This window comes from Leptonotus elevatus, chromosome 3 (genome assembly GCF_054856555.1).
Source record: "Leptonotus elevatus isolate MCC_2025b chromosome 3, RoL_Lele_1.0, whole genome shotgun sequence".
Taxonomy (NCBI): Eukaryota; Metazoa; Chordata; class Actinopteri; order Syngnathiformes; family Syngnathidae; genus Leptonotus; species Leptonotus elevatus.
This window is the reverse complement of record NC_141241.1, coordinates 28,780,029-28,807,507: the sequence shown is the minus strand read 5'-3', so window position 1 is coordinate 28,807,507 and position 27,479 is coordinate 28,780,029. Positions and strand designations below refer to the sequence as shown.

The 27,479-nt window shown below is 41.4% G+C and overlaps 1 protein-coding gene across 3 annotated transcripts in view; it reads left to right on the top strand.

Moving 5' to 3' along the window:
• Window positions 1–26,505, top strand: part of LOC147178117 (uncharacterized) — a 38,585-nt gene extending 12,080 nt beyond the window's left edge. For 2 of the 3 annotated variants that reach the window (XM_086071518.1, XM_086071516.1), the window contains exons 4-10: window positions 1,575–1,682; window positions 7,472–7,668; window positions 8,789–8,988; window positions 9,065–9,123; window positions 17,690–17,857; window positions 21,928–22,155; window positions 25,580–26,505. In XM_086071518.1, the coding sequence (XP_085927644.1) occupies window positions 1,575–1,682; window positions 7,472–7,668; window positions 8,789–8,988; window positions 9,065–9,123; window positions 17,690–17,857; window positions 21,928–22,155; window positions 25,580–25,722 (1,103 nt within the window). In that variant the 3' untranslated portion in view covers window positions 25,723–26,505. The remainder of the gene's footprint in view (window positions 1–1,574; window positions 1,683–7,471; window positions 7,669–8,788; window positions 8,989–9,064; window positions 9,124–17,689; window positions 17,858–21,927; window positions 22,156–25,579) is intronic. The other variant, XM_086071519.1, reaches the window with a different exon arrangement.
• Window positions 26,506–27,479: the final 974 nt, after the last annotated feature.

The following is a 27,479-nucleotide window of genomic DNA, read 5'->3' as shown; positions in this document are numbered from 1 at the left end:
AGCACACTTTCTGTGGCTGTGTCCGAATGTCCACCCTTGTCCCCTAACCCCTCATTCACTACATAGCCCTTCACTATATAGTGGCTTAATATGTAGTGCCCTCATTCAGTTTGGCGATTTGGACAGCTAGCTCACTACTTTCTCCTCGTCGCATATCACGTGACCACCGTAACTCTTACAACGCACCGGTGCATAAATCACTGACTATTTATTGTGAATGAAAATGTTTTAAAACTGTGCTTTATTTCCTTTGTTGTAAATGTTTTCAACTAAAACAAATAAATTATTGTCGTACTATATATTATTGCATCGGATTTTATTCCCGCGCTGTTTGTTTTTTATATACTCGCAAATCGCAATGCATTGTGGTTTATATCAACCCGGTTGAGTGAACATCGATGTTCACTACTTTTCAGAGTGCATTGTGGGTAATTTTGAGTGCCCTACATTTCCGTTCCCTGGAGATTCTATCACCACTACAAAATGGCGTGACCCCTAAGTAGGGCACTATATAGGGAGTAGGGTGCACATTTGGACACAGCCTGTGTGTTTGCGTTGTTTTTAATGCCACATTATCGCACGCGATCACGCGAGACACGGCGGGAAGTTGTCTGCGCAGCCGGTCAGTTTTGTCCATAAAATTGACGTGTCCGGAGCACGCAGTCAAGACGCAGCGGAGCGGAGACGCAACGCACACACATGCGGTGTAATCCCGGGGTCACCCTCCCGTACGCCGTGCTCTCTTCATTCACCAGACGCATTCAAGAGTTTTGATTGTCCCTTAAGGAACGCTACGGAGACTTAATTGCTTTCTTTATAGACATTTCGCATTGCTCGGGCAGAGAGCCTGCCGTCATTCTACGTCACTATGTGTAGCTCTCTCAGGATGTAGCATAAAGCACGACATGAGGTTTAGCAAAATACAGGGTTTATTCCTTGGCAACCCTGTATTTTGCTAAACCTCGTGTCGTGCTTCATGCTACATCCTGAGGGAGCTACAGTGAGAACTCCACAAGGGGCTAAATATGTTTCTTTGACTTGCTTGTCTCTTTTCTTCCTTTTCATCAATAGTTGATTCTGTGGCGTTATTTTAACTTCCATAACGGCTGCGCAGAGCTCATGAAGTTGTCTGTCTGTCTGGCTGCTGGTGAATGCATCTGTTAATTGGTGTCGGGTGGAACCCTTTTTCCTTACATTGATTCCTATTAATGATCACTATTAGATGGCGTAAGATCACTAATAATACAAACAACTATTGTAAACAACTAAATAGGGAATGAAATGAGAGACTGTAACAACAATACGTCCAAATAAAGTTTCTACAAAATATATTAAACTGGAAATGATTTTTGAAAAATGAATCTCATAGTTATGTTAGGAACAACCAAATAAATAATAGAGCGCAATTTTGTCATTACAGTTGGGGTTTCTTTTAAAGTATATATAGTGTTGACCGGGAACTTTTTGTCTGATTCTCTCTTAGCTTTAAAGGAGTGGCTTAATTTAGTTCAAGCTGCTTTTCTTTTTGGGTTTAAAATGGGACACTGGAAATAATCTTTCCTCTTCCTCCATAGGGAATTATGGCTTCATGGACCAGATTTCTGCATTAAAATGGGTACAAAGAAACATCCATGTTTTTGGAGGCGATCCTGGGAAAGTTACCATCTTTGGGCAGAGTTCAGGTATGAAAGCAAAACATTTAGAATGTTTTCATTGACCAATCTTAGTGTCAACATAATATTTATAGTGTCTTATTGGAACCCTTTCTGATGCCAGATTTTCTTATTTTTTTCCACACTTATCACACTTAAAGGGACAATGTGTAGAATGTATTGCCATCTAGTGAACAGAGGTGGGTAAAGTAGCCAAAAATTGTACTCAAGCAAGAGTAGCGTTAAGAGTAGTAAAATAATATTACTCAAGTAAAAGTAAAAAGTATTGTGTGGTCAAACTACTCTTAGAAGTAAATTTTTCTCAAAATATTATTCAAGTAAATGTAACTGAGTAAATGTAACTCGTTACTACCCACCTCTGGTGGTGAACTAATAGAATGCAACAACCTAAGGTCGAAGTGTGTGTATTTTGAAGCATATGCGCTATGGTGCCTCAGAGAGACCACAGTTCACAAGCCTACCTCCAATTACTACGTTTGCACAGTTTTTCCCCTTTGAGTTCCACAGCAGAAAGATGCTAGCGAAACATGTTAGCCTCCAACCTATGTAAAATAATTTAGCGATTACTAATATATATATATATATATATATATATAGATATGTGTATGTGTATATATATATATATGTATCTATATATATATTAGGGGTGTGAATTGCCTAGTACCTGGCGATTCAATTTGTATCATGAACTTTTTTTTTTTTTACTCAAATTTAGAAAATACTAATCAGTAAACTTGTACATGTACACTGTAAGATTTGTATGAAAATGTATTTATTTATCTGAAAATTCAGGCTTATAAATGAACCACTGCATTTAACAAACAGTCTGTTTCATGTTTGAACAGCACTGAAATAAAATATTAAGGCTTAATGTTCCATTAATATAACATTCTTCCATGCTTAATGTGTGAATTTTAACCCTAAGTAAGACGTTTTGTTGAATATTCCCATAAAAAATGTATGTTTAAAAATGTATTCGAGAATTGCGCGCTGTAATATCGCGATATATTGCCGAATCGATGTTTTTCTAACACCCCTAATATATATATATATATATATATATATCTCCGAAAATGAACACTTAACTTCGTTTCAAATGATGTACAGTGGAACCTCGGAGTTTGAACGTCTCTGAACTTGTACAATTCGGACTTCAACCAAAAAATCGGAGTAAAAAATGCCTCGGAGTTTGAATTCATTTTCGTAGTTTGAATAACCAAGCAAAGCAAGCTAAGCCGAACATACCTTGAAAATGGCTAGCCGAGCGAAGCCGAGCAATGCCAAATGCTCACGTTGCGGTAGTTGAGACGATGCACTGCTCATTCCGAAAACCGAAAAGCCGAAAAAGAATTATGCCAATTTTTACTATCATTGCATTTATTATAAATAATTAAAATAATAATATTATTGTAAAATATTTATTTAGCACTGGCATTTTAACAAAGCACAATATAAATTGAAATGTGCCCACACCGCAAACATGTTGGCTTAATGGTACATTAAACAGCAAACGAGGGTTGAGCATTTTCTGACGGTGCGATTGCACTTCATAATCAATGTAGTTCGCACAGGCGGGCACGGATGCGTGCGGCGGGACAAGGTGTCGAGCACTTAAAATCCGCACATTCACATATTTACCAACGTTTAAAAAGAAATAAATACATTGTTTCGCAACAGCCAATTGGCTTCGGCAACGGACTGCAAAGTCACAGACAGCGTCCTGTACAGGTCTGTAGCCACCCGGAGATAGCGTTAAGTGTTTCCGTGTTTAAAACTGTTGATAGCAATAGTTCTAGCGTTAGCTAAAGTATTTAGCACGGCCACCGGGATGCCGGTGAAAAAGTGGAACTGTTTGAGGGGCTCTTATAAAAACAAAAAACAAAAGGGAAGGCGCTGCAGGAGAAAGAGTGGCTCACCTGTACTGCAGTACATGGCAGTTCTGTCTTTTTTTGACCTGCTTAAATGTTGTACACCAAGTGACGCCCCTCTCCTCCGGTGTGCGCAATGGCCCCAGGAGCTGCTGCGACTTACCGGTGCAAACTCATACAATGAAAAGCCATGAGAAGAGAGGCGGAAACTCTTTAATTCAAACAGACGCTTGCTTGCAGCGTTTTTTTGCTTGCGTCACCACAACATCCTATTTCGGCCATATTCTTTCGGCTTTTTGGTGGCCGAATATTCGGTGCATTACTAATAATACGTGGTGGTACCTCAAAAAGGGAAAAGTTAGAGCAATTTTAATGTTGGCTGGTTGAAATTACTCATTTTGAGAAAAACACGTTAAATGTTTTTGGCACGTACATCTTCTAAGGGTCCATAGCAAACGGGACCTTAAGTGTTGAGAGATCCCTGGAAAGTAAATTCCAATAGCAGGTAATCACACAAGATTTTAACCCTTAAATATCTGAGAGAGTTTGATATCTCAACTGATGAAATGGAGTAAAAATGCTGATTTTGGCCATTGAACAACACCAACATTGAACAACTTTGAAGATCCCATTAGGCTCACAATTAATCTTTTGGGCCATCATCTGCCAAAGTTTGCTCGTTTGAATCTTGAATCTTGTGAATGTGTGTGTGTGTTTATTTTATTAAGGTCAAATTCTGCAATGGGAAATTTGATTTAAAAATGTGTTAAAAGGTTATTTGCCATGCTGTGACAAGAAAGTTTACTGTTATTTTATCATCATGGATATTACATCTCAAATGTATTTGACCACAAAATACAATTATGACATTTTAATGGTTTAACACAGTTTTTTGTTGTTTTTCCCCTTAAATGTATTATGTAATTAATACTAGGGATGCACCGAAATGAAAATTTTTGGCCGAAACCGAAAAACAAAAATGAGAAATGCTTGGCCGAAAACCGAAACGCCGAAAAAACATTATGCCATTTTTTTATTATCATTTCATTTATTATAGTTAATTACAATTATAATATTATTATAAAATATTTAGGCCTATTTAGCACGGGCATTTTAACAAATGTACAATATGAATTGATATGCGTCCACACCACAGACATCAGAGACATGTTAGCTTATGGTACATTAAACACCAAACGCGGGGTGAGCAACTGAGCATTTTCTGGCGGTGCAATTGCACTTAATAGTAAATGTACAGTACTTCGCACCAGTGGGCACGGCTATGCGTGCGGTGCAGATGACGCATTACTAGGCAATTTGGAGTGGGACACGGTTCGGCTCACTTAAAATCGGCACATTCACATATTCACCAACGTTTAAAAATAAATTAATTTCTTCGCACAAGCCAATCGACTTTAGGAACGGACTGCAAAGTCACACACGGCGTCCTATACAGATCTGTATTCACCCGAAGATAGTGGTGTTTACAATAGTGGTAACATTAGCTAAAGTATTTAGCCCGGCCACCAGAATGCAAGTGAGAAAGTGGAAGCGCTCGAGGGGCTCTCATCAAAGAAATAAAGGAAGGCGCTGCAGGAGAAAGAGTGGCTCACCTGTAGTGCGGTACTCGGCAGCGCTCTCTTTTTCGACATAGTTTACCAAGCGACCCTCTCTTTCTCCAGTGGGCGCAGGCTGCCGGTACTCACAAACGCCAGCGATCAGCAAGGCAGACACTCACTTCCGTCCGTGTTTGGTGTTTAATTCAAACAGACACTTGCTTGCAGCGTGTGTTTGTTTTGTTTTTTTGCTTGCGTCACCACAACATCCTCTTTCGGCCATATTATTTCGGCCGAATACCGAAAAATGCGTATTTTCGCCATTTTTGGCCGAAAATGTTCGGTGGCCGAAAATATTTGGTGCATAACTAATTATTACATAAGGAAGTTAAGAGTACATCAGCACTGTATAGTATTTACAAGTCACTCCAAATATGCACTGCTTTGCATTATGGGGCTGGGACGGCTTAAGGACCATCGCAATTCACCATCATCTCTTCATCTTCAGGTTTTATATTTCATAGCAAATATTTCATCCCACTTAAAAGAGCATAAAGTGGAAAATGATGGTGTAGTATGCAGACTGATACGTGATGTGTCATCATAACGTCACAAGATCATTCATGACGACATCAAGTGATCAAAACGTTACATGATTTACATTACATTAATAGAGTGCATGATTACACAAAAGGCATTTACATTTCCCCCCCAAAAAATTACGCTAAATCCCGACTCAATACTCTGCTGGTGGGACGTGCTGTTATGTGAAGAAGTGTCTAATGCCCTCGCGACATAACTTGCTTTAAGTGCATAAATGAAAGCAATACATTAAAAGTAGAAATAGGCTTGTTAAATAAAAAGATGCTGGAACTGATGATTAATTATATTTGGATTATTCGCCAATGTTATTTGTGGAGAAATCTAAAAATTGCCATTTTGTCCAAACGATCTATTTTTGTCACATACTCAAATCTAATTGAGAAAAGAATCGACATACACCTGATTTTGTGAAAATACATCACATATTGGAATTAATAATGAATTTTTAAAATCAAAACATTTATTAAAAAAAAAAAAATCTAAAAATTCTGCACACTGTCCCTTTAAATTGCTTCGGATCATCGGGACAATTTTAATATCTCACAAAGACAACCCAAGTAAATACAAAATTTATTTTCTAAATGATTATTTAATTTATTAAGGGGGAAAATAATCCAAACCCATCTTGCCCTGTGTGAAGAGTAATAGGCTATGTAGTTTCATTTTGAGCGTAATAAATAAATCCAGATTGATAGTTGAGCCTATTTTGACTCTGTTTCTCTCCATCCAGTCAGTGAAAGCCCAATTAGTCTCTACATTTCTCATTGAAAATCCTTATGTGTGGTCGACACAGACGTTGGCCGATTCGCAAACTCTGATTGTCACGTGAAACAGAACAGAATCCATTTTGGCAATGACTTGAAGCAGTTGCCGGAAGTCATTCAACCAAATACAAATAACAGGAAGAGTTTTCAGTAGTAGTTATGTTGTAGTTGTTTTTTTTTGTAAATTACCCTCCGTTGGGTTGGGGTAGGGGTGGGGGGGCGCTGCTGCTCCTGGGTTTGCTCTCCGGCCGGTGGCCCCTGCGGGGCTCGGGGGTTGTCCCTTGGCGCTGCCGTGGCCTGGGGGGCCCTGAGGTGTTGCGCTTGCTCTGTCCTGGCGGGGGTCGACGGCTCCCCTCTTTGGTGGAGATTTTCATGCATGCCAGATCCACCACACCAGCATCTATCGAAACTCAGACACAATCTGATTCTTCCTCTGGTCGTTGAATCGGTGGAGGCTGGTGTCTGTGGATCTCACTCTGCTTCGTCTGTCCTTCCTTCCTTTCCTCAGTCTCTCCTTTGGTCTCTTGAGGTCTCCCCGATTTGTTGGAATTGAGATGTTTCTGGGGTTGGTGAAGGACTCTGGTTGGTGGCCCGGTAGGTGGTGTCTGCTCAGTGCTGGATTTCACTTTCCTTTCTTTTCTTTGGTCCTTCCTTGGGTCTCCTGACGGCCTCACGACTCTGGCTGGATTCTGAAGTGTTCGGTTTAGGTGAACGGTATTGGATTTTTTAATAGGTTTTAGGTGAACTAATGCATACACACTCACACGCACTCACACACATGCACATACACTCCCACATAAGAAATAAAAATGTATAAAAAATACATAAAAAACAAAAATACAAATACAAAAAAAATGTCAAACATGTCAAATCGGTAAAATTACCAAATGAACTGAGCTCTCCAGAAAAAAATAATAATTAATAAATAAATAAATAAAGTAAATTACCCTCCGAAAACACTCCACTGAATGAAGGCTTCCTGTTATGACATATTTTTCTTCTGTAAGGTGGAACCTCTGTATGGACGCTGATGATGTCGCCTCTTGCAAAGAATCTCTTCCATGCAGCAGTTGATATGAGTGGCTCGTACGTATACAATTCCACGCTGGAACAGGCTGAGTCGGACAATCAGGTTTTTCTGAACAACACACGCTGCAAGGACATTTCGTGCCTGAGAAGTCTCTCTGTTAAACAGATATTACAGGTACAAATTGACCAAATCTCAGCAAAGAGCCTTTTATATATATATATATATATATATATATATATATATATATAAACGCAACACTTTTGTTTTGCTCCTATTTTTTATGAGATGAACTAAAAAATCTAATATTTCTTCCACATACACAATATCACCATTTCTCTCAAATATTGTTCACAAACCAGTCTAAATCTGTGATAGTGAGCACTTCTTCTCTGCCGAGATAATCTATCCCACCTCACGGGTGTGCCATATCAAGATGCTGATTAGACACCATGATTAGTGCACAGGTGTGCCTTAGACTCCCCACAAAAAAAAAGGCCACTCTGAAAGTTGCAGTTTTGTTTTATTGGGGGGAGGGGTCTGGGGACTCGTTGGGAAATTTGGTCAGTACTGACTTGTTTTCAGGGTAATGTGTCCAAAATCGAACAGAAGCCTGACACGTACAGTCGTGTTGAATAACAAGATGCACATTTATGCGACCGGGCTGTATGTGCTCTTTCTTACTTTATAGCAGATTATCGTGTGATCCAAACATCGGTGAATAGTCAAAGTTTTAGCACATCCACTGGCTATCAGATTGATTAGCGATGTTTATTTTTCTGTTCTATGGATTTTGCCCAAAAATATCTTTACATAGCCTTTTTATTTGACCATTTATGACTGAAACATCTTCTAATTAGTAGATTAACACCTTAGTCCTTAGCTGTTCACAATGGGTACTCTTGCAAGCCTCTGGCCAATAGTTTTCAGACTATTGGGTTGGAATTTCCCGCCCTCTGTCTGCAGATGTGACATCATATGTGCATTGTGTACGTGAAGAAGGGAGTGTGCAGTTTCATTTTTCAGCCACAGGTGGCAGGAGCAATTTAAAATTACATTTTCTGCATTCAGCAACTTTAAGAAAATGTGGTCTGTTTTGTTCTATTAAATATTTGAATGTATAAAATAACATCAACGTATAGCCATGATTGAGCATATGTTGAGATTTCTCTTTGGGTAATAATAAATTTTGGAGTGAAGTTCAAAATCAATTTATCTCTAGCCACAGATTATCAGATGCATTTATCACTCAACACTCTTTAAAAAAAAATGAAACTATTACTTACTGTTTTGACAGGCTATCCCATGGCAACACTACCCCTCTTGGGCTGCAGATGACCTGACTGACCTTCCGACCAGGGGGCACTTCTGTGGCCCTGTTGCAGTGGTGGATGGGTATGTCCTTGAAGCGTCACCCTTTGAAATATGGGAAAGAAAAGGAGCCTACAATGATGTTCCTTTCGTCATTGGAACAACAGAGCAAGAAGTGGACTTCAGGTGAAGTTTGACCTTGTTCCTGTTTATAATTGATTGCTCCATTGTAACTGTGATCAAACTACTGTTTCATCTGCAGTCCAGCATCTGAAAATATCTCTATGTGGACATGGGGGGACTACAAGTGGCTTGTGACAGGTAAGACCACTGAGCAGTTAGATAGCTTGAGCATGCAGCCAGTAGATATGAAATAGTGAGATGGAAGGCAATACATTGTTTGACAAAGTTACCATAGATACTTAAAAAGTTTTAAAGGATTGCTCAACAGGAAATCAGACTCTTGCTCCACCCCTCACTAAGATTTGAAATTGGCTTTCAAAGGGGGTGTTGCCTGGAGGACCATTAGGTTGTGAATGGGGTTGGGCGTAGTCTGGCTGTGATTGACAGCAGCAACTCACTAAAAAGCCGTTTAAGGAGGCTTGTACGAGAATGAGCTGGTGGGTGGCGGGGGCGACTACGTCATGCGGAACAAGTGACGTGGGGGGTGCGGGGGTTGTGGGCCGGTGGGGTGCCTGGCGGGCCTGCAGTGCCCCGTCCTGCTGCGTTGGGTCGGGGGCGCGGGCCGTGTTGGGCGCTCCTGCTCCTGGGTTTGCTCTCCGGCCGGTGGCCCTGGCGGGACCCGGGGGTCGTCCTTTGGCGCTGCCGCGGCCTGGGGGGCCCTGAGGTGTTGCGCTTGCTCTGTCCTGGCAGGGGTCGACGGCTCCCCTCTTTGGTGGAGATTTTCATGCATGCCAGATCCACCACACCAGCATCTATCGAAACTCAGACACAATCTGCTTCCTCCTCAGGTCATTGAATCGGTGGAGGCTGGTGTCTGTGGATCTCACTCGGCTTCGTCTGTCCTTCCTTCCTTTCCTCAGTCTCTCCTTTGGTCTCTTGAGGTCTCCCAGATTATTTATTTTTTTGATTTGTTGGAATTTAGATGTTTCTGGGGTTAGGGAAGAATTCTGGTGGGTGGCCCGGTGGGTGGTGTCTGGTCGGTGCTGGATTTCACTTTCCTTTGTTTTCTTCGGTCCCCTCGGGTCTCCTGACGGCGGTGTTCGGTTTAGGTGAACGGTATGGGATTTTTTCTAATAGGTTTTTGGTGAGCTAACAAATACACGCACGCACGCACATACACATACTCACCCACATACAAAAAAAAAATAATAATAAATATATATATATATATATATATATATATATATATATATATATATATATATATATATATATATATATATATATATATATATATATTATATAATAAAAATAATAAAAAATTAAAATAAAAGAGCAATGATGATGACATTACCGAATGAACAATACTGAGCTCTTTAAAAAAAAAAAATAATAATAATAAATAAATAAAAACAAATAATGGACATTAGCGAGGGGGGAAAAAAAACTGCAACACACCTCTGTGAGGAGACAGACACGGAGTCGTCGCCAAAATCAACATGTTCCTGTCGCTGCTTGGGGACGAGAATGTCCAGGCTGCGCTTGATGGTGCCCGTAGAAAAGTGTTGTTGTACCAAGAAATTTCCGCGAAGATGGCGCAGAGCGGCTTCCAGCGGACCTGGTTACAGTGCCGTGAAAAAACAGAAGAAGCTGAAAAGCGAATATAACCGCAAAAAGCTCTTGCTTTCAAAAAGCGGGTATGGCGGAAAAGTGTCCAGGTGGTACGAAAGTGAAAGTTTCCTCAGACATCCTGAAATTTTGGATCCACTGCTCTGTGGTGAAGTTGGGCACAATGGTTTCCCACCAACGACTTGACCGGAGGGATGCCCAAATGAAGGGGAGCGAGGATCGGCAGCCTCCAACAGCAAGTTCACCTAAAACAAAGAGCAGTGCACAGCTTTAATGGTTTGAATCTGATAGAACATTAAAAAGCTGAAGACATCGAGGACAAGAGAAAGGTGGGAAGTCGGACTTTTCCGATGTTAAACCAGGAGTGTGCACAGGAACGCTCACTCAAAACTTAATTTTACAAAATTATAAACATATTTATCTCTTTATTAATATTTATTATGACATTTATTTAGTTTTTCTAAGTACTTCACGTAACCCAACATGATTTGGACTGACTGAGTGGGATCAATACAACTTTCAACCTTGAAAATAATTGGACTTTGGATCGTTGTAATTTGATTTGTGAGGATTATTTTGATTTCAAAATGTGATGAAATGTCGTTTGACTACTATAACAATCTGCCTGGTGTGTATGCTAGTCACCAACAAAAGCAATGCAAATATCAGAAATGTTGAGTTGTCAATACTATTACTTTTTTTTTTTTTACCTAATAACAAAAGACAAAACAAGTGTAATTTCTGTTCGAAAAACTAACATTTGGTCATTATTTGCCATCTTAGTCCTTTATTTACATGTACAAAGTCAGTGAAATTTACAATATATTTTACCAAGCTAAGAGGCAACAACACATCTTATGGGGCAGAATGACATCACAGTCTTACCCTGCCTTCACGTGCTATGGGAAAGATGGACCTTACCACTCGAAAACTCCTAATTACGACCAAGTTCTGTTCATGTAATTTTGTTGTTATAGCAAAATTGTGTATGCTACGTAATTGTGTAGATTCTAAAACAACCTGCTGTGCTAGCGGACGTTAACGCCCTTATAAGTGTTAATATTTCTTCGGCGCTCTCCGCCATGTTGAAACTTAAATAGTTCTCTCAACTCGGACACTCGGATATCAAAATGAATTCCCCGTTGTCCAGTAGAAAATACAACATGGGGGGGCATTCACGTGCAATATTTCTACTCGACATGTGGTTTTGTTTTGTTTCGTTTATTAAGAGCCCCATTAGCTCCTGGCATTTTTCAGGAGCTAATCTTCCTGGGGTATTTTCAAATTCATTACAATCATTTCAAATAAACATATAAACATATACATACCTACTCTCACACACATACACTAAACAACAACAAAAATAAATAAAAGTAAATGAAAGATCAATGCAGTCAAATTAATTAAATACATAATTGTAATACAAACCCAATTCCCAAAAAGTTGGGACACTATACAAATTGTGAATAAAAACTGAATGCAATTATGTGGAAGTGCCAAATTTAAATATTTTGCTCAGAATAGAACATAGATGACAGGTTAAAAGTTTAAACTGAGAAAATGTATCATTTTAGGGGAACATATGTTGATTGTAAATTTCATGGTGACAACAAATCAAAAAAAAAGTTGGGACAGAGGCTGGAAAATTCAATTGCACTAATAAAAAAAACAGTTGGAAGACCAGTTACCACTAATAGGGTCCATTGGCAACTTGATTGGAGTATAAAAAGAGTTTCTCGGGGTGGCAGTGTCTCTCAGAAGCGAAGATGGGTAGAGAATCACCAATTCCTCCAATGTTGTGCACAAAGATAGTGGAGAAATATCAGAAAGGTGTTTACCAGCGAAAAATTGCAAAAAGTTTGAGGTAATCATCATCTACAGTGCATAACACCATCCCCAGATTCAGAGAATCTGGAACAATCTCTGTGTGTCAGGGTCAAGGCCGAAAAATCATACTGGATGCCCATGATCTTTAGGCCCCAGCAAGGAATGCTTACTGTAAGGGAAATCACAGAAAGGGCTCAGCAATACTTCCAGAAAACATTGTGGGTGAACACAATCCACCTTGCCAGCCGCCGTTGCCAGATGAAACTCTACAGTACAAAGAAGAAGCCATTTCTAAAGCAGACCAAGAAACGCAGGCGTTTCTCTGGGCCAGGGGTCATTTAAAATGGAATGTGGCGAGGTGGAAACCTGTCTTGTGGTCCAACGAATCACGATTTGAAGTTCTTTGTGGAAAACTGGGGCGCTATATCATACTGACTAAAGAGGACAAGGACAACCCAAGTTATCAGCACTCTGTTTTTAAACCTGCATCTGTGATGGTATAGGGTTGCATGAATGCATGTGGCATGGGCAGCTTGCACATCTGGAAAGGCATCGTCAATGGAAAAAGGTATATTCAGATTCGAGAACAACATATGCTCCCATCCAGGCATCATCACTTTCAAAGAAGATCTTGCATTTCTCAACATGATAATGCCAGACCACATGCAGCACCAATTACATCATGGCTGCGTAGGAAAAGGTTGTGTTTTTTCTGAGAGAGCTCAATATTGTTCATTCGGTAATCTTACCGATTCGACATGACATCATCATTGCGCTCTTTTTTTTTCTCTCTTTTTTTTATGTGCGTGAGTATGTGCGGGGGTGTGTGTGCATATGTGCGTGCGTGTGAGTGTCTGCTCATTAATTCACCTAAAACCTATTAAAAACCCCATACCATTCACCTAAACCGAATACTTCAGAATCCAGCTAGTCGTGAAGCACCGACCAGACATCACCTACTACCCACCGGGTTACCAACCAGAATCTTTCACCAACCCCAGAAACATCTAAATTCCAACAAATTAGGGAGACCTCAAGAGACCAAAGGAAAGATTGAGGAAAAGAAGGAAGGATAGATGAAGCAGAGTGAGACATCAGCCTCCACCGATTCAACAACCAGAGGAAGAAGCAGATTGTGTTTCAATTTTGGTAGATGCTGGTGTGGAGGATCTGGCATGCATGAAAACCTCCACCAAAGAGGGGAGTCGTCGACCCCAGGCCAGGACAGAGCAAGCACAACCCCCCAGGGCCCCCCAGGCCGCGGCAGCGCCAAGGCACAACCCGCAGGCCCCGCAGGGGCCACCGGCCGGAGAGCAAACCCAGGAGCCAGGAGTGCCCCCCACCCCAACACGGCCCGTGCCCCGTTCTGCTGCGTTGGGCTTGGCAGGCCCACCAGGCACCCCACCGGCCCACAGCCCCCGCTCCCTACTCACAAATTGCAATTTGCTCCAATTATTTTACAATTATCCAAAATATAAATTAATTTACAAATCCAACACTTTAGCTCATTGTTCCAATGCTCGCATAATATATATATATATAGTCTCATGTCATTAATTATTACAAAAAGTAAACAAAAGAAGTTTCAAGTTGGTAATGTGTTGTTTTTTTGTTGTTGTTTTTATTAGCAAACCCACGCCAACTTGCATCGTAGGCAAGTGACGGTACCACTCCGCCACCTGGAGCCCTGGTTATGTGTTTTTTCCCACGCTCGACTATTGTGTCGCAGCCGGTTATGCGTCACTTCCGCCCAGCATCCCAGATGCACATTGGAGGTGGAAATGCATTGCGTGCGTGGGTTGGGCTGAGCAAGCCGAGCAGTGCGGTACTGGGCTCCAGTGGAAATACGCTAATGAACACAACTCCACTCAAGGGCCAAAAAGGCCTGACAGGGCTCGTTCTTCAGCTTGACGGCATCCTTTCCAGGTTTGAGGATAGCTGCCACGACAGGCACGGACCACCTTATGACCACAGATCCGATCGGCCGCCTCAAAAATTGAAGCGTCGAACACGGTCCACTCAAACTCAATGCGTGCCTTCCCTGGGACAAGGAAGAAGTGCTGCCGAAGGTGGGTGTTGAAACTCTTTCTTACAGGGGATTCTGACAGTCATTCCCAGGAAACCCTCACAATACGTTTGGGTCTGGCTGGTCGGACTGGCATCTTCCCCCACCATTGGAGCCAACACAGAATCAGGTGGTGATCACTTGACAGCTCCGCCCCTCTCTTCACCCGAGTGTCCAAAACAGGCGCACAACCACAAAGCCGATTATCAAACTGCGGCCCAGGGTGTTCTGGTGCCAATTGCACATATGGACACCCTTATATTTGAACATGGTGTTTGTTATGGACAAACCATAACAACCAATAACAAAACATCCCAATCATCCCCCTCCAGGTCTCACTGTCATTGCCCACGTGAGCGTTGAAGTTCCCCTTGTACAATAAGGGAGTCCCCAGGGGGAGCACTATTCCAGTACACCCTCCAAGGACTCCAAAAAGGGTGGGTACTGAGATGCTGTTTGGTGCATAGGCACAAACAACAGTCAGGAAAGGCGGAGTGAGGCTACCCTCTCGTCCACCGGGGTAAACCCCAACGTACAGACGCCACCCTGGGCAACTCAAGAGTGGAAAAGAGTCCAACCCCTCTGTTAACAGTACCCAAGCTGTGTGGAGGCGAGTCCGATGTCTAGCCGGCAGGGTTGGGGAATCCAGGTCCAGAGAGAACAAACCCTGAAACAGTTTGACTTTAGCCACCGGTGCTTGTACTCAACAGGTGCTTCTATGACAGTGGTGGGCAAACTCGGTTCTTGAGGGCCGGAGTCCTGCAGGTTTTGGATGTTTACCTGCTCCAACGCAGCTGATTCCAATCAACAGGGGCATTATCATGCTTATGCAGAGCTTGCTGATGAGCTGATCATATATTAGCTGCGTTGGAGAAGGGAAACATCCAAAACCTGCAGGACTCCGGCCCTCGAGGACCGAGTGTGCCCATCCCTGTTCCAGTTAGTAGAAGCACCTGTGGCTAAGGCCAACCTGTAGCAGGGTTTTTACTTTCTGGACCAACCCTGCTAGTGGGAACTTCTCGGCCACGCACACCAGGTCAGGCCCCGTCAGAGAGGTGATATTCCTGTCCCAAGAGCTAACTTCTGTAGCCGGAGATCGGTCTGCCAAGTTCCCCGCCCTTGGGTGCCGCCCAGCTCTCTGCACAACCGACCCCTTCGGCTTTTCCCCCAGGTGGTGAGCCCATTAGAAGGGAGAACCATGTTGCCTCTTCGGGCTGTGCCCATATTAAAAGTAGCGTTGTACCGATACCTAAGTTGTTGTTTTTTTCTCAACATGAAAAAGCTGTCTTGCCATTGGTTCAGAGCATTCAAGGGCCAATAGGATATCTTAGCACGGCATGCAGTGAACATGTCACACATCAGTGAATGTCGTGCATGAGCAAGACACAAGATGCTGCATCCAAAGTCCTATATTAGCGTCAGAATTAATGGTATTGGCATATTGCTTGTTAGTACTCACAGATACCGATACCACTGTTTTAATGCAGTATCGGGGCCTCTGCCAATACCAGTATAAGTATCGGAACAACACTAATTAAAAGAACACACCACTAATAACTAATTTCCAGTATTGGATTAGGCATTGTGTATAAAGAATAAAAGTGCAAATAACTCTGGTAAAAAAAAAGAAAAGATAAAGTATTAAAATAAGAACATACCGTGGGCAACGGCATTATCCTGGTAATGTGATCTTGATGACGCATCCGGTGCGTAAACGACAGCCGCCTTCCTTCATTTGAGTTTGCTGATGTAATGAGCAAGAAAAAGGCCGTCTTCTATCCCAAATACTGCACCAGTTCTGATCAGAGTAAAATCCTCAGCACGTCAGGTTTCATGTCATTCTATGTGGGGGTGGGGCAGTGGGGGATGGTCTCTCCTAATGTGGCTAAAGCGTGCTGAGCACACAACATGTTAACCTTGCTCTGTAAGATGAATTCTCGCGGTATTTGTGAGTTCACAAACTCCAGAGAATACATCTTGTACCAAGCCCGTTGACTTCCACCGATCTGAACCACTGGTTGTTCGGACCAATCACAGAGCGACATTGTGTTAAGGTTGTGATATGCAGCTGTGACGAAAGCAGGAAGCCAGTGCAAACAAACAAATTTAACTTCTAACTTCTGCTGAATACGTCCTCCTTATCGAGCCACAGTTTCAGATTCATTTTTGGCTGGACGCAAATCTTTGTCGAGTCTCTTGTGTCTGTGCTGCTTTTGAGGAAGTGCTTTTTTGCTATAGGGCGTAATTCCACCTTTGATGTCCGCAGTGGGACACAATAATTCCTCGTGAGTCTCTTTGTAGTCATTGGCTGCCATGTTATTCTATGCGTGTTTATTACACGCGATACATCACGATGATCACGTGACTGACATGGTACTGTACTTAATGCAAAAATATTCATAAAAAGTACTATAAAATCATAATCACGCAACACAAATTTTTTTTCAGGGAAGTGTTGAAATTGACCATTTCACTAAATAGCTGGTTGTTTTTTTAATAAATCTTGTGTTGCTTTAAATTTATAAAACACAAAAAAAATAGTTTTAATTTAGTGTCCGCATGTTTTTACCTATTCCACCAATTTATTGTTCGATCTTTTTAGTCATAATCCAAATTATATACAAATAATGTCCGAGCAGTCAAAATGACTGCCAAGGTCATTCTAGTAGTTGCAGACTTCTGGTAGACCGAGTATTAAAAAGTGATACAAAGTTGTCGATGGTTTGTCGATCGCCCTGCCCCCTTTTCCCTTGCCTACCTCTGCAGTCCCCCCCTTCCCCCGCCTCACCCCATTCCCCCTCGCCCTTGCCTCTTCTGATATGAGTCTCCGCAGCAAGTTGACGCGACACTCCACTAACTTGACATGTAAATGTGCAGTAGTCTAGCAAGTTCTTTTTTTAATTTATTTTTTAGGGCGCTCATGAGCCCTCACATAGATTGCACCCTGGGCACCCATATTGCCCATAGCAAAAACCTTCCTTGATTATACTCTATATTTATGTTGACTCCTTTTATTTGTGTCAGTACCTGTGTACCAGTGTTTAGATCAGGTGATGTCGTTAATATTTGTCAACTGTGCACTGTGGGCATGTGAAGCCCTTTGAGACTATTTTGTGATTAAGGGCTATATAAATAAACTTGGCCTGATTTTGACCTCAGTTTGAGTAGGAACTAAAACCTATGTTCAAAAATGTGTTTATATTTAGTGTTCAATTTGTTGTATGTGTCATTGTCTCTTTTCAGAAAAACTCAAGTCTTTTAATGAGAATCTTCCCAAAGCGGCATTAGAGCTTTATCCCCCCTCCGACCCCTGCCCCACCACAGACCGCTGTCCTGAGAGAGCATATACCACCATGGTTTCTGACATCAGAGTTACATGTCCTAACAATGATCTCGCCCACAGGGCTGCAGGTAAATTCTCTTATTAATTATTAAGTTAAAATATTGTATATATGTGTGTGTGTCGGGGTGTGTGTGTGTGTGCGTGCTTGCTGCCTCACATTGCCTATTAAATAGACATAGACAGATAAGTTTTTCTCAGAGCCGAGAATGATTTTGAATACAAACTTCAACACTTTTAACTTGGTTTCAATTCCTTTAAGCATGTTTATCAAACTGCTTATCAGATGGGTTTTTTCTTCTTTCATTTATTTGAGTAAGATCAAGTTAAAAAACAAAACAATTACAACAAAAGTTATTTAAAGGTGGTACTCAAAAGGTGTAGGTAGAAGTTTAGAGAATTTATAATGGTCCTAGCCCTTATTTTCCACTATTTAGTTTGACATATTTCTTGTACTATAGAACCTCAAACTGGGGAAAAAACCCAAAACATACTCCCTCAGTTCAGAGGTACAATGTTTCACCTAATCTTTATGACGATTTACCGAAAACCAATCACAATTTATGTCATAATTAAATAAAATGTAAAATGTACTTATTTACAATGTAACGAATATTGCCTGTCCCCCTTATTTTTATTTTATTTGCCTTTTTAACCCCTTTACTGCCAAAAACGTTAAATAACGTTTAGTAAAAACCTACGGAGGGGCGCCAAAGACGTTAAAAGACTATGTTTTTTTTTTTTTTTCTTAAACGGGTGGAGGAAAGCCTTGGCCAGCTGTGCTGAAAGTATCAAGCAGATCTAGTTAGTATAATGACTCGTTTTGGCCCCTAGATGGCAGCGATGACTCTCTTTGGACAAGATTGGGTGTGTGTCAGTAGAAGACGTGAGGCGGAGCTAGAGTGTTGAGGGGACAATGGCTGATGAAGCAACAATGGCGACCGGTTGCAAGCAGCTCACGCTTGAGCATTTTTTTCAAAGACGAAAAGCATCGATCAATACTAAAAAGCGCATTGATGTCGACGATGATGATGATGGTGACTCCGAGCTAAACGCCGAAGTTGGGAGCGTTGACGCGCGGCTATGATCAAGTCATGAAGCCTCACCGGCTAGCGATGCTAACGGCGGAAAACGCGGAGCACAACCGAGCACACAGGCGGACGTTCAATCGGACGATGAAGAGTAGTCGAAAAGCATCGACCAATGCACATTGATGATGATGATGATGGTGACTCCCGAGGTTGACGCCGAAGTTGGAAGCGTTGACGATGAAGAGTACCCCGAGTCCAATGCATATTCATCGGAGGAGTGGGTACAGTCTGATCACGGAGAAGACACTGGTTCTGGACTACGATGCCACCATGAATGGAGTGGATAAGATGGATCAAAAGAACATCTACCACCCGGTATAGGAACTGAAGGACATGAGGAAGCCAGACGTAACACCACCGTAACGTAACCGTAGCATGATCCTGATAGTAGACTTGATGGCAACACACACTGCAGTATATACTTGCTATTCCCCGGAAAAAACGGCCGGCAAGAAAGTGTAGCGTCTGCACGCGAAGAGGCAATCGCAGTGAAACTAATCTGTTGTGCAAATCCTGTTGCGTCTCCTTGCACGCAGGGGACTGTTACACAAAAAGAAAAACTGTATTTGAAACATCCACATAATTGTAAATAGTACCACAGTTGCACACATTTGTAAATAGTTTGCCAAATTGTTGTGTCAAATTGTTACACTGTTGAATGTAAATAAACGTATTTTGCTATCAAAAAACACAGATTCATTCTTGGTGGTAGTGTTTTATAGAAGTAAAGCACTATTTAGGTGTTTGTGGCATCATTCATGGACAAAAATAAGTGTAAAATTCACTAGAGTGCATGAAATTACATCGTTTCACTAAAAGCTTGATTTCTCCGTATTTTGGTCCAAAACAAGAGCATTTTGGGTGAAACTAACCATTTTCTATTGTTGATTACTGAAGAACGGAATAAGGTAGAAACAAACTTTTCTGATGAAAGATGAGAGTTCAATCTTTCATTTGGTAGTATGTGTGTTTCCATAGTAAAAACACAACATTTTCTGTGGACCTTGAAAGATCAGTCAAAATGCTTAAATCGGCTGGCACCCACAGCATCCCTTTTCTGAAAACGTCTGGCAGTCAAAGAGTTAAAACACTTCCCCCTGGAGAACGTGTGTGCAAGCACTCATACCTCAGCGCCTACAGAGACCTAAAACCCTGTTTAGCAAGCAAACTAGCGATAAGACTGCTTATCAGTCCCCAGACTATCTTTTATGGCCTGGTCTGTCCACAGGAATCAGCCATGTGTTTTTGGAAAAAACTTCCCTTAGAAGTTATACGGTACAACAGTGCCCTCCAGCGGTCACTATCGGTATTTTCCTCAAGAATCCTGCCGCTCCTAATTAATCTGAAGTCTACATAATTTGGGACATAAATGGACTCTGTACTTGAATGACATCAAGTGACTTCTGTTGTTTATCTTTGTACACAACCTGTATGTCTATCTCAAATGAATGATATGTGTAACTTCTGCAGCCATCTAAGTTTAGCTAATTAGTAAGCTCAGCGGATTCAATAACTTTATGATCGCAGTAATGTTTGAAATGTGTTCAGAATGATAAATGAAGCATCTGGCTTGTCAATTCTGCTAAAAAAAAATTTATCAAATGCTATCCCAAAAGCTTGGTCTCAGTCGATCAAGTCTGCTTCAAGCGCACGGAAGAGGCGGGACTACTACTCCGACACTCTGGGAAAAAAAGCCAGCGCGCGAAGGAACTTCCCTCTCTTCTTCCCTCCCCTCTTCTTCGCTCCTTTCTCTGTTCTCCTCTTGCCCCACGAACTCCTCCTGACCATCACGAGAGACGCGGTCGCCGAATAAGCTGAGAGTGAAGAGACTGAAGCGTGACTTCCTTCTTTGAGCCCCGGACTTGAGCCACGCCGCGCGCCCCAAAGCACGCATCACGCAAGGGCTTGCAACCACATTGCGCGTCCCAAAACGCACGTGCCTGCTCCTGCCGAGAGCCGACCCACCTATTTTCCGTTCTCTGAATCACGCAGCGCCCCGCCGACCCGGTTCCACGACGACTGTTAGGCGCCGAGCCGCTGCGTGGCAGCGACCCATTTCTGCTCCAGCTGTGCGCCCTAGACGCCCCGCAGCGCCCAAACCAACTGACTGCGGCCTCTCAACCGCGCAAGCACATCACCACCAACCGGGACTTGTGCCAGCCAAGGACCTGCCGCGGCCTCCACGCCGCGCGTGCACTTCACCACCAACCGGAGACCTGTAGCGGCCTCTCAGTCGTGCGCCCATCACCATCAGCCAGAGACTCCAGTGCAGCATTCCAGCTGCGTGTGCGCCGACCGCCAAGATCGTCTCCAACTGAGTTTTCTTCAACTGAGGATCGACGCTCGCCGAGTCCCTCTCTCTCCCGTGCACCTGAACCAGTACGCGAGTGCGCTTTCATTGCAATCTGACCATACCACTGGTGCGACGCTTTGATTCAAATATAAAAGGATTGACAGGTCAAAACGCTTCCATTTAATTTCTGCCGAATCATTTGTTTACGGAGTGGATTAGTAATTCTCTTATTAAAGCAAAGAATTCCATGATTAACTAAAGTAGCAACTTCAGATTGTGAATACTTGATAATAGGATTTTTATCGTTTATTTTGCTCCTACAAACAAGCAAAGTTAACGTGGTGCCCCCGGAGGTTGTTGAGGAAATTACAACTCCCCTCAGTGCCGTCTAAATTTCTCATAAGCCATTATGGCAAACCAAATAATTGCTACAATAAGTAGCATAAGAAAACAGGCATCAAATATACAATACAAGAATAACAAAAAAATAAAACAATTTCCCGTTTCCTAACATTTAAGACAGCAGACATCTTAGTTTTAAAATTCTAACAAAAAGAACAGGGAGCTCCCAGGCTCAGCAGCATCTCTTAGAAAGGTAACTAAAAATTTGAATATATAGTTCTCTGAAGTTTTCCCAATTTTAAGATGGTCTCTCTTATCGGCAACTGGATTTTTTCAAAAGGCCGATGCTGATATTCGTCAAAATGCCAAATATCCCGGCTGATAACTGATGTATCCCTAACTTTTGTTTCTGCAGCGGCACTTGAGAGTCCTGTGTATCGCTATGTGGTGACACACACACCATCAGGAGCAGTCAAAACAACTATTCCCCTAATGCCATTCCACAGCCGCTTCTCTTTCCACTGCTTGGATATCATTGCTTTCTTTGGGGGACTCGAGTTAGTTCTGGGGAAACCACTCTCTGATCAGGACAAAAGTTTCCAGGATCTTGTAACTCAACGTCTTGTCAACTTTGCCAAAACAGGTAACTGTTATTCTGTGTCAATATCTTGTGTGATTAACAGAGAATTGCAATACAGTGTTCCCTCGTTACTCGCAGGTGTTACGTTCCAAAAACTACCAGTGATAAGTAAATCCGCAATGAAAATTTGGTTTTATTTTTTCTATTAATTAGTTTTTTTGTTTATTATACATGTTTTTTCGTTTTGGTTTGTTTTTTAGTTTAGTATAAATGCGTTTTTGTTCATCATTTATGTCCTTTTTTCATTTACATTTGTTTTCCATTAAAAGTATGTTTTTTTCCATTTACTTATTATACAGCACAGTATTTTTTTTTTTGTTTATTCGGAAAAAAAAATTCATTAATCCTATATATTTTTTTCATTTATTATAAATGTTTTAAAGCCGTAAAACACCTCACCACACACTTGTCCGATAAGGCAACACTTTCATTTTCAGTTTACACTCTCAATGTTCAAACCTTTGTAGATTTTTAAATAATAACAATAATGAAATAGAATTAAACAAATATCCAAAACATTTATTTGAGAAACAAAAATATAGCAGTAACGGCGATCCATCCATTTTTTCTCCGCTTTTTCCAGGCCGGTATCTTTTCTTAAAAAGAAAGCACACACTCAACAACAACAACATAAAAAAACAGCTTTTAGAAATAACAATCTTAATTTTAATGTTGAAGATACATGGCGGGACAGGTAAGAAATGTAAAAAATCCATTACTAATGACTCACACGTATTTCACTGTTCCTCTGATGTTGCATCTTCCTCTTGGCACTGCTCCGCTGTTGATTCTTTGTCCACTGAAGGCCGGAGTGTCTTTTTTTTTAGTTAAGAACATGATGATTGGTAATTGTTGGCGCTCCTTATTTTTCTAGGCAAGAATATTCTTGTAAATAGACATGCCAGCTTTGATTATGTTTGAGAACTGCAGTGAACTAAACATCTACGGGTCCCATTCTTGTGCAACTCGCTGCGCTGAAGGTCATTGACCATTTGCACAATGGTTGCCAAGTGATCAATGTTAGTCCATCCTCCTCATCTTTATCAACACTTGTGTCCTCGTCTTTCTCTTCTCCCTTATCCTCGTTTGGTAGGTTTGTGGCGTTTGTCATTGCTGCCACGTCATCATCAGTCAGTGATTGTGAGTGGGCATCAATCAAGCAATGGCCGGACTAAGAAATCCTCATTGAACAATTTTTTCCTGGTTATTAGGGATGCAAATACCGGTAACAAAAAAATTGACAATTAAAAAAAAAAAACATCGAAAATTGTATTGCATCACTGGCCAGTTAAGTGACAGTGGCAAAATTTTTGGGAGGGTACAAGGTCATGTGGAATCTTTTTTGGGGACTATTTATCGGCAATTTGAAAATACATTTTCACATCAAGCATACTCAATTGGCCGCAAACAATAAATAGGCAAAGAAAGTTGTTATATATACAAAATGACCACTGCTGTCCTTCTTGTGGTAAGCTGCAAAGCATGAATTGCTTGCCTTGAGAAAGAGGAAGATCTTGCATTTATCACACTTCCATCTGCTCTGACCCTTTGTACAGTATAGACATTGACCTCTGACATCACTGTGGACTGGCAAATTCTGCAGTGGACGAGTGACTGCGTTCAAATATCATCTCACCACTCTCGCTGTTGAATTAGACTGAATAGTGGGACAAACATGTTAGTGATTCGATACTTTATCATCCATCCATCCATCCATCCATCTACCGCTTATCCGGGGCCGGGTCGCAGGGGCAGCAGTTTTAGGAGGGAAGCCCAGACATCCCTCTCCCCAACCACTTCAACCAGCTCCACCGGCGGAATCCCAAGGCGTTCCCAGGCCAGCCGAGAGACATAGTCTCTCCAGCGTGTCCTGGGTCGTCCCTGGAGCTTCCTGCCGGTGGGACATGCCCGAAACACTTCTCCAGGGAGGTGTCCAGGAGGCATTCCAACCAGATGTCTGAGCCACCCTCAACTGGTTCCTTTCAATATAGAGGAGCAGCGGTTCGACTCTGAGTCCCTCACAGATGACCGAACTTCTCACCCTATCTCTAAATGTCTGAAATTTAAAACATTCTAAAGTTAGTGTGCCAAACGGATACGGTAGCCATTAAAAGGTTAATGTCATCAGGTGTCATATCATTAAAGCCATCTTCCCCAAGCTGTTTAGCCAGCTGCATCTACCGCAGAGTGACGGATTTCATCCGGTAGGGCTGCGCACTGCCTCCAGCCAAAGTTTTTTCCAGCAGGCATTTAAAGTTTCAGTTTTCATCTCCTGAATGGCCTTCTCAATATTTTGAGACATGATGCAATGCTGTATTCACGCAAGTAGGTCTTTAGTACGAAATTTTGATCTGAGTCCATAGCGTCAACAAGATGTTGCTAGGTGTTGCGCGTATAGAGGGCCTTGAAAGCACGCCAAGGTCCATGGGCTGAATTAGCGATGTAGTGTTTGTAGCCGAAATTTGATTTGCACACCCTCATATGACAAATCATCAGCATGGCCTTCGGCGTTGTCTACAAGCAGAAACTGCACTGATTGAGGACCTGGGCTCCGCTTCATCCTGCTCCTCATCCTCGTTACTCTCAGTAAATGTGTCGTAAAGCTTTTTAGCTTTTGTGCAGATGATCTTGGTGTCCAGCGTAATGTTCTTTTTCCTGCAGTCACGGATCCACAAAGCTAAAGCAGACTCCATCCTGATGATGGTCTTGTACCGCAACAATTGCCACCCTTTTCGCATCCTTGCTAAAATGTATTGCTGCTGTTGCCCTTATGTTTCTTCCTCATTTATGTAACGAATCGAGGATTCATTTATACCGCAATGACGCCCGACAGCCGCGTAACTTCTACCTTTCTTTAGCATGTCCAGAAGTTCAACTTTTTCCGTGATGGATAGAACCTTCCTCTGCCTTTTGGGTGTAACATTAGGTGTCTTTGCTGCCGGTGCAGAACGTTTAGTAGACATTGTAGGTTTGTCCGCACTTCTGCGTCACGGCCACACCGTGCAATAGCAAGCTAACACAATACACGAGACACCAAATGGAGGAGTTTTACTGACACTTAGCCAATCAGGATGCAGAACAATGCGAGTTCTTTCTTAGCGATTCAAGACATGCGTCCATACACTGTAAAAACCGAACAAGTCAAAAAGCACACGGTAAAAAAAAGAAGAAAAAAAAGCATGCTTAAAAAAAAATCTGCGACATAGCGAGGCTGTGAATGATGAACCCGCGAGTAACAAGGGAAAACTATTTGTAGTGTAGAGTGGACCACCAGTATGTTGACACTAATGACTATGGACATGAGAATTAAAAATGAAAACCTGTTTGGGAGTTTTATGGAAATAGGATTCGGAAATTGACTGTAGATTACACAGTTTGTTTATTATTTCATGAAGAATGATGAAGTTAAAATGTATCTCTCTTACAGGTAAGATGGATGATGAGTGGTCACCTTATCCAGCAGCCACTGCCCTCCTCTCCAGCAAGCTTCTGGTTGTTAATGAATACTCAGCTGCACGCTGTCAGTTGTGGAAGAACAACGGCCTATATGCCTATGCATGGATTAACTGATCCCACATTGGCATTCATTGAAAAACTGTTGAAAAGATGGTCCCTCAAACATAATATATATGTATTAGGAGTGTCACAATTAGTGCTTTAATTTTGAATTAATTTAAAGTTTCTTTAACGCCACTAATTTTTTTAACGCGTGATTAATGATCGCCCCTTACTTGGAAAGCCTGTACTGGGGGAATTTCGCGTCCGCGTCAAACTTTAGCAGTGATAAATGTAATAATAATGCATATATTTGTGGAGACTGGGGTCAAGTTGTAATTTGCAGTTTTAAAAATGTGCAGAATTTCACAAAGTTACTTCATGTTAAAGATTAGCTAGCTCTTAATATGAAAAGAAAAATGCACTAAGCTGTTACCAATGTCTTACAAATGCAATTATGCCATCTAGTGGCAGAAAAATGACCCCAACGCAAATCAATAGCATACTCGTTTTTTACAGTACAGTACATATTTTTTACTTTAACTAAATTTTATGAATTATTATGAATTTACTGGATCAATGACTAAAAGATGCAGCCATATTTCTATTAGTTTAACTTTAGTTTCTACTTTTATGTTAGCAAGAGTATGAAAACTTAGAAATAAATATTTGACTGTACATTTTATTGTACATTTAGAACAGTTACAAAATTTGCGATTAATCCTAAATTAACTATTGAAGTCATGCGATGAATTATGATTTAAAAAAAAAAATGCCTGACACCCCTAATACATATACATATACATATATATATATATATATATATATATATATATATATATATATATAGAAAGAGAGAGAGAGAGAGAGGAAGCGGGGGAGGGGGGTGAGGGAGGGAGAGATTTTCGACTTTGGGTGAAAAGACAACCCTGGACTGCCAGTCAGTCACTGAGTATTTATTGAGAGATACAACCATTTACGCTCACATTCACACTGTCACTGAGTGCCAACGCTGCCTGCACTAAAATCAGGTGAATACACCACTACACCATCAGTGATTAAACTGAGAATGCTTTGTGTAAGTGATTTGTGAAGGGATTTGTTTGTTAATGAAGAATTACTGGTGGCAAATACTCTTTGTTGCGACATTCTTTTTTTCCTCTTTGAAGCAATACAATTTTTTAGGTAAGTTATGTTTAGGGAAGATACTCTGTTTAATGAAACACTTAAGGTTGGATTTAGTGTTGTGGATTTATTAAAAAAAAAACTTTTGTAAAGATTAAGATCTAAAATACAACAGCATATTAGGGCCACGTATAAATATATTGTCTTAGAGGGCAATATTCCAAGAAAAAAAAAACTTGCAACGTGGCAAATTTGTGCCTTTATAAAATGGCAAATTTGCCACTTTATAAAGTGACAGATTTGCGAGAGAGAGAAAAAATCTGAAACCTACAAGAAATACGCGTAGCGTGCCACTTGGATGTTTGTGCCAATACTTCTTGGTCGGGTTTTCAAATAAGGAGATTCGGTGGGTACGGCCAGCGACAAAGACGGACAAAGAAGGTCCACACCTTGAGGATTAAGCATTAATGTTAATATAATATATATTAATATATATATTTACTTGTACATTTATGTTTGCAGAATCATTATTCAAACATTTAGGTATTTTTTGTACAAGTAGCTAAGTTGATGTGTCGAATCTGTTGCTTTCCGTCATTCACTTGCATTTACCTAAAATATGCTAGCTTCTGATTGGTTAGTGTTAGTCAGCTAATAGGGGATCAGGAAGTATTATCGCTCTAGCTGTCGTGTATGACGAGTAGAGT